Source organism: Bos mutus, chromosome 11 (genome assembly GCF_027580195.1).
Source record: "Bos mutus isolate GX-2022 chromosome 11, NWIPB_WYAK_1.1, whole genome shotgun sequence".
Lineage (NCBI taxonomy): Eukaryota > Metazoa > Chordata > Mammalia > Artiodactyla > Bovidae > Bos > Bos mutus.
In genome coordinates this window covers 36,187,646-36,201,348 of record NC_091627.1, presented here as the reverse complement: position 1 = coordinate 36,201,348, position 13,703 = coordinate 36,187,646, and the positions used below count along the sequence as shown (strand labels likewise).

The 13,703-nt window shown below is 44.5% G+C and overlaps 1 protein-coding gene across 1 annotated transcript in view; it reads left to right on the top strand.

Moving 5' to 3' along the window:
- Positions 1 to 13,703, top strand: part of ALK (ALK receptor tyrosine kinase) — a 738,336-nt gene that overhangs the window by 641,025 nt on the left and 83,608 nt on the right. Inside the window, exon 9 of the mRNA XM_070379310.1 lies at positions 355 to 524. Within this exon, the coding sequence (XP_070235411.1) occupies positions 355 to 524 (170 nt within the window). The remainder of the gene's footprint in view (positions 1 to 354; positions 525 to 13,703) is intronic.

Genomic DNA, 13,703 nt, shown 5'->3' with positions numbered 1-13,703 from the left:
CACTTGCTTAAGGTCACAAAGTGAATTGGGACCACAGACAAGACTCTTTGAATCCTCTTTAGAAAGTTCATTTAATACCCCACTGATCTTAGAAGGCAGAAGCCTGTGAAATTTAGGATGATGCCATCAACCTGAACAAAGTTCCAAAACTGCCCATCGGTTTCCCCTCCCAGCTCCTCGAACCTTGGTGAAAACGGGAGACAATGAACCAAGTCAGGCTATGGTTGGCCGGCTCTCCTCACAGGAAGACCTGGGCTGAGTCTCCAGCAAAATTCTTGAGAATTCCAGAAATGCGACCTACAGTTTCCTATCAACAGTAACACCTTGTCCTTCTGACTCTTCTCTTCCTTGCAGCTCCGAATGTCGTGGCTCATCCGTGGAGTCCTGCAGGGAAATGTCTCCTTGATGCTGGTGGAGAACAAAACCGGGAAGGAACAAAGCCGAATGATCTGGCGTGTTGCCACCCTGGAAGGCTTGAGCCTGTGGCAGTGGACGGTGCTGCCTCTCCTCGAGGTGGCCGACAGGTGGGCCTTTACCCATCCCATCTGTCCCGCTTCCTCTGTCAGCCAGAATGCAAGAGGGGGCCTGTCTGCCCTCCTGCCACTCCTTCTATCCAGATCTCACACACACATGCGCACATACAAATGTTCATACACACACTTTCTGGAGACCTACAGGATGCACTGATACTCTGAGGGATTTCCATGCTAATGAGCACTCATCTCTCACACCTCTGGCCTAGCCTGATTGGCTCCCTCTGGTATCTGTAGGAAAAAGTAAAACCGAACAACTCATATGATAATAATCAGGCTTTATATGTATATGGCATTTTCTCTTAATTAATGGATATTGCCTTACTTTCCCATTTGACGTTTTAGTTATTCCTTATTAGCGACAAGAAAACCTGTGACATAGGTAGGACATACCTCATGTATCCCAATTCCTGCCCTTTGACAAGGTTCTCCTTCACTGAGAACCAAAGAGATGAAGCACCAGCAGGTCAGCACTGGAGTGAGGACAGGTGCTCCAGCCAACCCCATTCTGGTGCTCCTAGAAGTCTAGTCCGTGAGGCAGGTGAATAAGAATTATTCAGTAAAGAAGGGAGTGCTTCTACCAGAGGCCCAGATTCCTAGTTAGATTCTAAGATTAATGACCTTTGTAACCTTGAACTCCTCTGGGCCTCAGTCTCCTCATCTTAAACTGAGAGGGTTGGATTACAAGATCCTTAATGCCTTGTGGCTCTGAAATGGAGCAGTAACTGCTCGGCTGCCACTTGTCTGCCCAGGATGGCACCAGTCTGCCACCTGCAGTCAGTCTGGAGCAAGCAGCGCCTGACCACCCCAGCTGCTCACATGGTGCTCCGCTGTGTCACACTGAACCCTCAATGATTGGAGCTGATCTGTTCCAGACCAAAAAGTAAGGGAGCAAGGAGGGAGTCATGTATATAAATGGATCTGGAAGGGATCTTTAAGCCATCTTTAACAGGCTAAATGTCAAACCACACGATCCAGAGCAGCTTCTGCGTTCGACTCCCCAATTTGCCGTCCTAGTGGATCCTTCGAAAAATGAGGGCAAAGGGCTTCAGGTAAAGGGGAGGGTGATGCCAGTTGGCACACAGTTTGTAAATATAAAGCTGAGTCTCAAATTCTTCACCCAGACTTCAGTCTGCTGATTTCTAAGAGCTCATAACTCAAGCTGAGCTGTCACAGGAAGACGCCATTGGCCTCTGAGCACCAGCTCCCCACTCCTTCAGATGTAAATGGGTTAAAGATCAAAGCTCTCGGACATCCCAGGGCTCAGTGCTGCCCCCAGGACAAATGGATTTAATTAAAGTGGAGGAAGGGGCAGTGTGGGCGCCCTCACCCTAGACTAGTCTTTTGTCCTTTGGGATTGTGGGGGCTGTGTGCAGGGGATGGAGAACAGGCAGGTTATGCCAGAGTCCTCCCTTCTGGGAGATGCTAAATTAATTCAGATGAATCAAAAGGTTTTTTTCCTCCTCAATCCAGCTAGTCCTCTCTCTTTCATAGCCACTCCAGGGGATTTAAGGGCAGTAAGATGTTGACTCTGTTCACTTCCATCGGCTCAATTTTTGTTTGAAGGAGACTTTGTTCTCAGCCTCCCTCCTTCCTGTTAAAAGCTGTTTACCAGCCTGACATTTCCAATATTAATAGTGAGACCAAACTGTCCAGTGGGGATTGAGACAAAGGCCAGCCTGGTTGGATGATGCCTCATGACCTAATAAATGTGCAATTATGCGAGTGGCCCTGCGCACCAGGAGCCTGCACGCCACTGACATGCTCTGATGTGGGATGCTGGCCTCCCCCTCCCTGGAACTAGAGGTGATAGAGGAAGGCATCCAGACCCTGAGGCAATGGAACTGCAGGAGGAGGCAGAGCAGTTTTCACATGCTAAAATCCACCTCACTGTATGTGTGGCTGCCCCATAAAACTGAAGAACTGTGGATGGCAGAGCACAGGCTTTAGAGTCAGAGAGTCCTAAGTTTAAAAACTGGCTCAGCCACTTACTAGCTGTGTGACCTCAGCCAATTGAACCTCTCCAGGCCTGCAACTGCACCCACAACTGCAACATGAGCATAACACCAGTGCAACTTTACAGGATTATTATAAGACTAAAAATGACTGTCGAAAGCATCTATGTCTAGTACGTATCAATAAGTTTTATTTCCCACACCCTCCATCATCATCCCTTAGTTTATGGCCTCAGATAATTTATTGAATGAAGGGAACAAACCACAAACTCCAATCTTCTAAGTCAAGCCATATTCAATTATACAAAGATAATAAAGTCTACCTCTTAGGCTTGGAGAAGTAAAGTACTTGGTGAACTGCCTGCTGCATGGTAAATGCTTAGTAATAACTACTCATAATAACAATGATTTAGTAGTAATAATAATATCTCCCCATCTAATGCGTCAGAAGAGGCTAAGATGGCCAATTTAGCAATAGTAACCAGTAATGAAACCCTAGGGTGGGGGTTAGGGTTCTTATGAATTTGTGGTCATCGATGCTCTGTAGGCTTCTTATAAGGGAAAGCACATTATCCTTCTTACTTTCAGACAGTGTGCTCTAGCTGCCTGGATCTCCAGAAAATGAAAATGGGAGGATAGTGAAGGTAGAGGAAGGAAATAAATGAGGGAAAGAGAAAAAGAAAATGGATAAAAACAAAAAACAAAAAACCAAATGTTAACTCCCTTCCTCCTGACCCTGAGGTAGGTGTTAGCACCTTACCATCTGCCCACATCCCATGAAGTATCATTAAGCAAGTCCTTGTTTCCGTTATTCAGCACCTGCCTCCTGGACAGCTCCCCAGTCATGGCCCTTTAGAGGGCGAGACTTCATTCCCTGTGCTGTCCCAAACCACCATCTGCTCCGAGGTTGCCCAACCTCCACACATTACCAAGTTTTAAAAGCAACTTTATTAGTGCTTAAAGATTAGCCCTAAAGAGCTCCCAGGCTCTGGACATTCCTCATAGCCCCCGGGTATTACATGAAACTAGTGCCTGCCTAGACCTGGGAGTGACATCCAGTCTTGTCTCCTTGCCTGCATGTCTTATCCCCACCCAATCCAGTCTGCACAAGGAAGCTGGAATAAACTTTTTGAAATGTAAATCTAATCATTTCCCATTTTTAACATGCTTCCATGGCTTCTATGGTTTTTTGAGTGCCTTTCAATTTCCTTTAAAAATCTCTTTATTTAGCCCCACATGTGATCTACCCAACCATAATCTCACCAGCCTCTTTTTATACTATTCTTCTGTTATTCTACCTGCTAACCTCATTAAGCTTCTTTCAACTCAATTGCACCGTGGTAGGTTCTTATTGGCAGACTTTTGCACCTGCCGTTCCCTCCACATGCAACATTCTTCCACCTTCCATCTTCCTCACTGCTACTTTTCCTTAGCTTTTCAAAAAAGCCTCCCAAAATCCCTAAACTATACAGTATAGCTACAATATAGTCTCATGGTTCTTGAAACACTCCTATGATACCTTTTCACTCAGTGATATCTGTTTTTTATTTTCTGAATATACACACCAACGAGGCAGGAATCAGGTCTGACTTATACTGCGCTGCTTCCTGATTATCTAGTACCATACCTAACACATAGTATGCCCAAGAGATGCATGTTGACAGAATGAAGTATCGAGAGAAATTGCTGTATTCTCAAATTCCGGCTGAATTAAGTGAGAATTTCACTTGTTGGAATCCATCTAACATTCCTCCTCTGTTCAACCTGCGTCTAACAGAGCAGATAAAATCACATTATAAGAAATACTACTACACAGAGTTCTGTATATCAAAGCAATGCCTGTGTCCCATCAGATGAACCCAAACAGCATTTGTTACTCTTGTGACAAGGTATTTTCTTTAGAGATTTGCCTGGTACCTGTGCTTCCTTTGTCTCTGGGCACTCTCCTGTCAGGATCACTTTGTAAAAAAAACTTTGATCTTAATTGTGTGCCCTGGTCCTTGTAAGTAGGGAGATCCAGAACTGGGCACTTGAGAGCTATATTCAGATTGTTCCCACCACACAGTAGTCTTTCCGTAAAGACTCAGAGAATATGCCATAGGTATATAAAGGCCGCTGACAGGGAGGCATTGATCCATGGAAGGATATTTCTCCTGTCCATTTACAAACAGGGAAAGTGATAGAAATAATGCCATAGTCTGTCATCGTTATGAAATGGTATTAACTTTACAACCTACTATAAATAGTAACAAGAGAAATCTCCAAGAGCAGTAAGTGCCCAAGATGTTTTGAGCAGTGGTAACATCCCTGGAATACAGATGTGTGCTCTCAAGGTAATTTTGAAGGACAGCACTAATTCAAATACTGGCTTGATGTAGGCTTAAAAGTTATCTTGTTACTTTACCTCTACCTCATATAAATGCTTTCTGTATTCTCTCCCCACCTCATCAGCTTCCCTCCTCGCCCTGCCATCCAACTGCCACTCTTATCACTAGAATTAATTCTACCTTTTCTAAAAATAGAAAAAAAGAAAAAAAAAGGACAAGTTCTCTCCCCTTATTCTAATTTCCAGCCTCTTGCAGGGATTCCCTAGTTTTCCTCTTTATAATGATATATCCTAGTAAGTTAAGCACAGTGCTCCCACACCATGCTAAGCTTTGATGTGCTTACAGCACAGAAGCAGGTGCTAAGTTCAACTCATTATGAGGTGGATTTGGAAACACCATGGATCAAACTGTGCCCCACAAATCACTGCATCGTACAGCCAAGTAGAACGTACATAACTTATCACACATATGTAGGCTTCATTCTCTAGCATTATCATTATAAAGGCTTTTAACTGCTCACTAAATACACAGTCTAACAAGAAGAAAATGTTCCCTCTGGAGATATTTAGATGTCTGTTCCCTCTGCATCCTTTGTCCTAATGACAAGTGGTGTGCTTCACAAACACATCTTTTAAACGGGATCAGTTGGGCTGAGAGTTGTGGCTTCATGTACTTAGCCCAGAAACTCCACAGAGGCAAGGTTTTTCTCCTAATATGTTCTTGTTTCTCATCTACAGAATCCCCATTTTACATACACAATACTCTCTCTTTGTGTAGCGTCTTCCGTGATGAGACCAGCATGAGAGGGACATTTTCATTGCTTATTCTCACCTGAATAGAGAAGTACACAGTGAGTGGAAATCCAGAGAGCTCCAACAAACTTTAGTTTGCAGGCCTAGGCACATTCCTGAAAAAGTTGTATTTGATTCATATTTTTTTAAGTTGAATCACAACTTCCTCATAGAGCCATGGAAATTGTAGACAATGATTAGAACTAACATTTGTTGAGTACTCACTGCCTGGCCATCACTGTAACAAGTGCTTAACATGCATTATCTCATTTCAACCTTAAAACAGTTGCTTGGGATAGATTCTATAATTAATCCTCTTTTTAATAAGAGGAACTGAGGTCTAAAGAGGAGAAATAATTTTCCCTTGATCCTGAGGCTAGTCTTCTTCCTATGTACATATGTGAAGAAATGTGTTTGACATGTAGTTGAAAACTTGGTAAATGGTAGCCATTATAATTAACAAAATATTTTGGTTTGGGTTTTTTTTTTAGGCTACACCTCTTACTCATTTTGAGTTAGTTTCCTTTACCTCATCCACTCCTTGAAATCCATCATCTTAATTCCCTACCACCAGCTCCTGCTAAAGACCTCTCCCTGCCCAGCACTACCCTCCCTGCCTTCCTTCTTTCACACCTCCAGCCAGCCAGCATCACCAGCAAAGAAGATTCTACCCACTTCCTTCCAGGCCATTGTTCCGGTCAGTTGAGTTCAGTTCAGTTGCTCAGTCATGTCCAATTCTTTTCGACCCCATGAACCACGGCACGCCAGGCCTCCCTGTCCATCACCAACTCCCGGAGTTTACCCAAACTCATGTCCTTTCAGTCAGTGATGCCATCCAACCATCTCATCCCCTGTCGTCCCCTTTTCCTCCTGCCCTCAATCTTTCCCAGCATTAGGGTCTTTTCAAATGAGTCAGCTCTTCACATCAGGTGGCCAAAGTATTGGAGTTTCAGCTTCAACATTAGTCCTTCCAGTGAACACACAGGACTGATTTCCTTTAGGATGGACTGGTTGGATCTCCTTGCAGTCGAAGAGACTCTCAAGAGTCTTCTCCAACACCACAGTTCAAAAGCATCAATTCTTCAGCGCTCAGCTTTCTTTATAGTCCAACTCTCACATCCATACATGACTACTGGAAAAATTGTGCTGGTCATCATGTGCCTTTTTAAATCACCACTCTGGTATGCCTTTGATGCTTCCCTGGTGGCTCAGACAGTAACGAGTCTGCCTGCAATGCAGGAGATGTGGGTTTGATCCCTGGGTTGGGAAGATCCCAGAGAAGGGAATGGTAACCCACTCCGGTATTCTTGCCTGGAGAATTCCATGGACAGATGAGCCTGGCGGGCTATAGTCTATGCGGTCACAAAGAGTTGGACACAACTGAGTGACTGAGCATGCACATACAAGCCCATCAAGCTCAAGCTTTTCACAAGTCACTTGCCCTTGCTATCCTTAACTTCCCAGAGGGAGGAGGAACTAGCATCTTAGAGCACTAGACCCCACTCCTTAAAGCCCATTCTGCCTCCCCCAGCTTGTCCTTCATCCTGCCGTAGTGCAGATGTGCAGGGAGAAGCCTGCAGCTGCAGGGAGGCCTGCAGCCAACCTAGGGCTAACTTTATCCTGCACCCCACCCCCAGGGGCGGTTAGTCATTGACCCAACCGTGTTGGGTGCATTGAACACACTTGGGTAACTAGGCTTGTGATACATGATATGGTAGTTGGGGTAACACTACCCAGAATAACATTAAACCTCCAATCCTTGGGCTGTACAAAAAGAAACATAGCAAAAATGAATGTGCCAGTTGGCGAGTAGCCTTCCATCTGGTCATTCAAAGGTCCAGCCTCTTTCTCTCTGTGGATCCATCATTTTCTCCAGTTTTGACTCCTTTGCCTTCAGACAGCCAATGAGGAAAGAGCACTGGAGGATCCTTGCATAGGAAGATTTTTATGAGTCATCACATCAGCTCACTTTCCATTGGCTACAACTCAGTTACCTAGCCATCACTAACTGCATACAGCAGATGCTTGGATATATAGAAAAAAGTGAAACAGGTTTGATGAAAAAATATGTGTGTGTGTTGTGTTATGGGTTAAACCAAGGAATAGAGCCTCCATCTTTGGCATCAATCAGACTGTCATTTGAGAATACTGATTCCTTATCTAGCTACTCTGAGCATTGATTAGTCTTCTCCAAGAACCTTCATAATTCAAGGCTGAAATCAATTCCAGGATCTATTCTAAGGTGCACATGTGCATACATGCTAAGTCGTTTCAGTCATGCCCAACTCATTGCAATCCTGTGGACTGTAGCCTGCCCAGCTTCTCTGTCCATGGGATCCTCCAGGCAAGAATACTGGAGTGGGTTGCCATGCCCTTCTCCTCTATTCTAAGGTATGAATGTTGTATTCCCCAAATTTTACGATGTAGCAAAACCTCACTTTCTCACTTTTAGGGAGAATTTCTCTCAGTAAAATAGTCTTTCTAAAAATTAATTAATTAATTAAGCAAATAAATAGGAAACATATTTTGAAAAGACTTTAGCAGGACATTTTAGGACAGTGGTTTCCAAAATTGGCTGAACACTATACTTACCTAGAAAACTGGCTTTAATGCAGTCTTGGACCCCATGCACAGAGATTCTGATTCAGCAATCACATACTGGACCCAAGAATATTTTTTTTTAAGTTTCCTAAGAAATTGAGAGGGTCAACCACATTTGGAAAGTCACGGGCATAAAATGTCAGATCCAGCTGTCTTATGGACAAGAGAGGGAATCAAGTGACTGGAGAAGTGTCACTGGCTGTCACCTTGTCAGCAGTTATGTACTAAGCCTCCATTGAGCACAGAGAATGGAAAGGGGTGTATGATGCAGCCTCTTGCTGGGTCACAGGAGCTGCATGCTGTGGGGATGTGGAGCATACACACTGAGAGGCCAACAGCAGCACACAGAGCATTGTGCTGGGTCCAGCAGAGTGTGGCTGGTCTTCAGGTAGCTCAGTGACTTCTATGTGTCAGGGAGTCATTATGGAGAAAATGGGCTTATTATATATATGCTGGACCTTAAGGACAATTTAGGTCTTAGGGAAATGGGAAAGGGACAAGGGTATTCTGGAGATGACCATCAGGATAAGCAGAGGCTTAGAGTCAGGAATGTTTTATGCAGGTTCAAGAATACTCAAGAGGATTCTATGTCAGAGAATTCTGAGCAATCTCCTTAGAGAGAGTGGATAAGAGGTCAAGTATTTTGGACTCCAGGCTGTGGGGTATAGGGAGCCGTTGGACACAGAGATAAAATCGAGGATGGGAAACCAGAGTGTGGGGACTGTTGGAGGCTCTTTCGAGGGACCAGATATGAACTGCTGTGAGCCTCAGAGTGCAGCTTAGAGGAGGAGCTGGAGGAGGAGAGAGCCCTTCTGCCACAGCCTACCAAATGGCACCATCGGCCAGCACAGGCTTGGGTCAGGCAGAAGAGTGGGAGAGTGTGGCTGAGATCCTAGCAATGCAGTGTGCAGCCAGGCATTGATACATACAAATCAAACGTTCCTTGCAACAGTGGGAGGATCTAGCCTTGTTTCTTTCTCAGAAAACATCCCAGATCATTGGAGCAAGGAGTAGATTAGCAATTCCAAGCTCTAAATCCTATTTCTAACACTGATTTACTGTGACATTTGAAAAAAGTTGTTGCTTTTGATTGCTAAGTTTCCACAACCAAGAGCGCAGAGCAGTAAGATAGATCCAGCCTGTGAGCCTGGTTTAAGAAGTCATCACTCAAAACAGCAGTAAGTGAACCACTTTAGAATAACAGGATGTTCCGATCTGCTCAAGATTTTCCTGGTAATATCCACAGCTTGGTTTACAAGTCAACAGAGGCATATGTTTTTCATAACTTACTGCCTCTGAAAACACAGCCGTGTATTCTCAGTCCCTTCTCTCCCCAGGCACAAAGTCTGGAATTGAGGAGATACCTGGACTGCTGAGATACCTGAAGCAAAGCAGCTAGACTTCTACCCTCACCCTAGTCCTGAATGATTCTCCTGTCCCAGCTCTACCATTCTTTTCTAGGCACTCAGTTCTTCAAAGTCTTTCTTGATTCCTCTCACTCCCCAGATTTGATGTTTTCTCAGGTTGTGAAGGCACTAGTTCTGTGGGGGGCAGAACCAGTAAGGACTTTAGAAATCTCATGGCCAGTGAATAATATGAATTAAAAATCTGTCCGTAGTCCCTGAGGTCAAGATCCATGTCTTATGCACCACTATACTCCCAGCTCCAGACACAGTGCCTGACTCACAGGAGGTGCTCAAATAATCTTTGTTTGAAGGCAGAGGAGGAGATACATAATTTGTAATACTTCTGGAGGAGGTACAGATTTTTAATAGAAAATAATATAAACAAGGAACAATGAACTAGACTCTCCCATACTAAAGAAAGGCATCCACTATGAAAATACTATTCTCCAAGCTAGGCTTCAACAGTACGTGAACTGAGAACTTCCAGATGTTCAAGCTGGATTTAGAAAAGGCAGAGGAACCAGAGATAAATTGCCAACATCCATTGGATCAAAGAAAAAGCAAGAGAATTTCAGAAAAAGAAACATCTACTTCTGCTTCATTGACTATGCCAAAGCCTTTGACTGTGTGGATCACAGCAAGCTGTGGAAAATTCTGAAAGAGAAGAGAATACCAGACTACCTTACCTGCCTCCTGAGAAATCTGTATGCAAGTCAAGAAGCAACAGTTAGAACCAGACATGGAACATTGGATTGGTTCCAAATTGGGAAAGAGTATGTCAAGGCTGTATATTTAACTTGCTTATTTAACTTACATGTAGAATACATCATGTGAAATGCTGGATTGGATGAAGCACAGGCTGGAATCAAGATTGCAGGGAGAAATATCAATAACCTCAGATATGCAGATGACACCGCCCTTATGGAAGAAAGTGAAAAGGAACTAAAGAGCCTCTTGATGAAAGTTAAGAGGAGAGAAAAAAAAAAATGGCTTAAAATTCAACATTCAAAAAACTAAGATCATGGCATCCAGTCCCATCACTTCATGGCAAATAGATGGGGAAACATTGGAAACAGTGACAGACTTTATTTTGGGGGGCTCCAAAATCACTACAGATGGTGACTAGCCATGAAGTTAAAAGACGCTTGCTCCTTGGAAGGGAAGCTATGACAAACCTAGACAGCATATTAAAATGCAGAGACATTGCTTTACCGACAAAGATCCATATAGTCAAAGCTCTGGTTTTTCCAGTAATCATGTACGGATATGAGAGTTGAACCGTAAAGAAAGCTGAGCACCAAAGAATTGATGCTTTTGAACTGCGGTATTGAAGAAGACACTTGAAAGTCCCTTGGACTGCAAGGAGATCCAACTAGTCCATTGCCGAGGTCCAGCCCCGGCTGATCCAGGGTATTCGAAGGGGAGACGGCGTCGGCGACCTATTCAAATGGTAATTAGAGATATAAAGAGTAATAGAATGAGGATAGCTCAGTAGGAAAATTCAGTGGAGAAAAGAGGCTGAGTATCTTGGTTTACGCGGAAAATCAATATAACCCGTGACACCAGGTTAGCTCTGACCACGGAGGCCGCAGGTGCCCTCTCGAATAGCGGAAGGTGCCCCACCTTAGACACCTTCTCGAGTGGGTCTTAGAAGCCCAGGCAAATAAGTGGTCGCAGAGGATATCTGTGCTCCAGATGGAGACTTCAGCCGGAAGTTAAGGAGAAGAATGACATGGGGAGACCAAGCGTTGGTGAGCAAGGCCTGTAGCTTTATTTTCAACTGGGGCTTATATACCCTAAGTTACACATAGAGGATAATAGGGTATGCAAAGTCAGCAGTTTTTGATCCTTATCAAAAACCAGGGTTTCTTTCCTGCAAATTTATCGTATACAAATGGTTTAGGTGATTTACATCATCTTCTGGCCAGAAGGCCTACTAACATTTTATGACTCTTGACAAGGACTTATCAACAAAGACTTATTTTCTCTAAAAGTAATTATTTTAAGGTTTGGCACCATCTTCCGAAGATAAAATTGCATTCCTATAGGGCAGATGTGTAATGGGTTTACAACAAAGAAAAGAATTTATTACCTTAAGGGTCTAAAGTTACTAACACCAAGGCCACTACTTATTTTTTCTACATACCAACTATTAATTAACACATATTCAAGGATACAATTCAGGGGATGTGAAAACTTGGCAACAATCATTGGCTCATCAATGAAATCCTTTACTAGTTTATTCTGACAGTTTCTAACTCTCTGAGAGGCTCTAAACTATTTGAATATCTTAAGCTTCCCGTGCCTCTCGAGGCTGGGAGACTGTAAACAATCGTATGCATAGCTGTAGGAGTCTCAGTAAACTTGTCAGGCGAGTTAGAGAGCCATCTAAGGGGTTTGGATTTAAACACTCCTAATTGCCCAGGAACTTTATTAATTGGAGCTGTAAGTTAACTCTTTGACAGAGAAAGAGAGATGGTGGTAAGGGACAGCCCCCAGTAAAGTCAGAGGTGAGAGCACAAAGCAATAAAGTAGGCAGACTCTGGTTTTTTGGGGGGTAGATGCTCGAGAATATCCGGACAGACTCCTGAGGCTTGATCCCGCCTTTGCGTATGCCGAGCCTCCTTCCTCATGACCTTTGTCACGAGTGGAATGCCTCACCGGCTCCCGGCAGTCCATCCTAAAGGAAATCAGTCCTGAATGTTCATTGAAAGGATTCATGCTGAAGCTGAAGCTCCAATACTTTGGCCACCTGATGTGAAGAACTGACTCATTGGAAAAGACCCTGATGCTGGGAAAGATTGAAGGTGAGAGGAGAAGGGGCCGACAGAGGATGAGATGGTTGGATGGCATCACCGACTAAATGGACATGACTCTGGGTAAACTTCAGGAGTTGGTGATGGACAGAGAGGCCTGGCGTGCTGCAGTCCATGAGGTTGCAAAGAGTCAGACACGACTGAGCGGCTGAACTGATGGAAATACTCACATTACATACATTTAAAAAAAAAAACAAGATAGCACCTGACAAGTTTCAGTGACTTCCCTGGGGTCCCGCCAAGTATACAATCCGTTCTTTGTGTCACTCTACCTTTTGAAACTACCTCCCCAAACAGAGAGCCAAGGCCACTTATTCACTCTCATGAAGATATTTGTATCAGGTGAAGGGAGTCAGCAACCACCCTTCCCCTGGATCTCCTCTCCATGGCGGGGGGGAAGGCGGGGGATGGGGGACTGCCACCATCTCTAGCAGCAGCATCTAAGGCCTCAAGCCACAGGCCACACAGAAGCAGGAGTGGAGGATGAGGTCTGTGCTGGAAATGCCTGTGTGTCCTGAGAAAGGTGAAACAGGTATCCCAGTGTTTCTGAAATGAGAGGGTATGGGTGCTTTCCAGCTCTGGATGGCCCTCCAAGCCCCCAGTGGCTCCAAGGGGCTGGTTGTATGTATGATGTATGCATGTTGTTGTATGTATGTTCACCAGTAGTATGAAGGACCTATGTGCATACTCAGTTACTCAGTCACATCTGACTCTTTGCCACCCCATGGACTGTAGTCTGCCAGGCTTCTCTGTATATGGGATTTTCTAGGCAAGAATACTGGAGTGGATTGCCATTTCCTACTTCAGGGATCTTCCCAACCCAGGGATTGAACCCGCATCTCCTGCACTGGGAGGCAGATTCTTGACCACTGCGCCACCTGGAAACCCAGTATGGAGGACGTAAGAGGATACATGAGATTAATGAATTTCGATGGTTCTATCTGGAAAGCAAGAGGCCTGAATTCCCATCTTCCCTCAGCTACTGTCTTCCTGTGTGACCTGGCAAGTCAGACCATGCTCCCAGAGGTCCCTGCCCTTCCTTCATAAACTCTATTCTTATGCTCGCATCCCAGAGATAATCTAGCCTCAGTAACTCAGAAGGGGACATCCAGCCTAAGAAGCTGGCTCTCTCTCAAGTGTACACACTCTCTCTCTCCCTCCCTCCCTCTCCCCCTGGGAAAATGCATTAATTCTCCTTCCTTGGGACCCATGACACCCTCAAGCTCCTGGGGCAGGTATTTTTGTGCACAGATACCTCCCCTGATGGGCCAGGG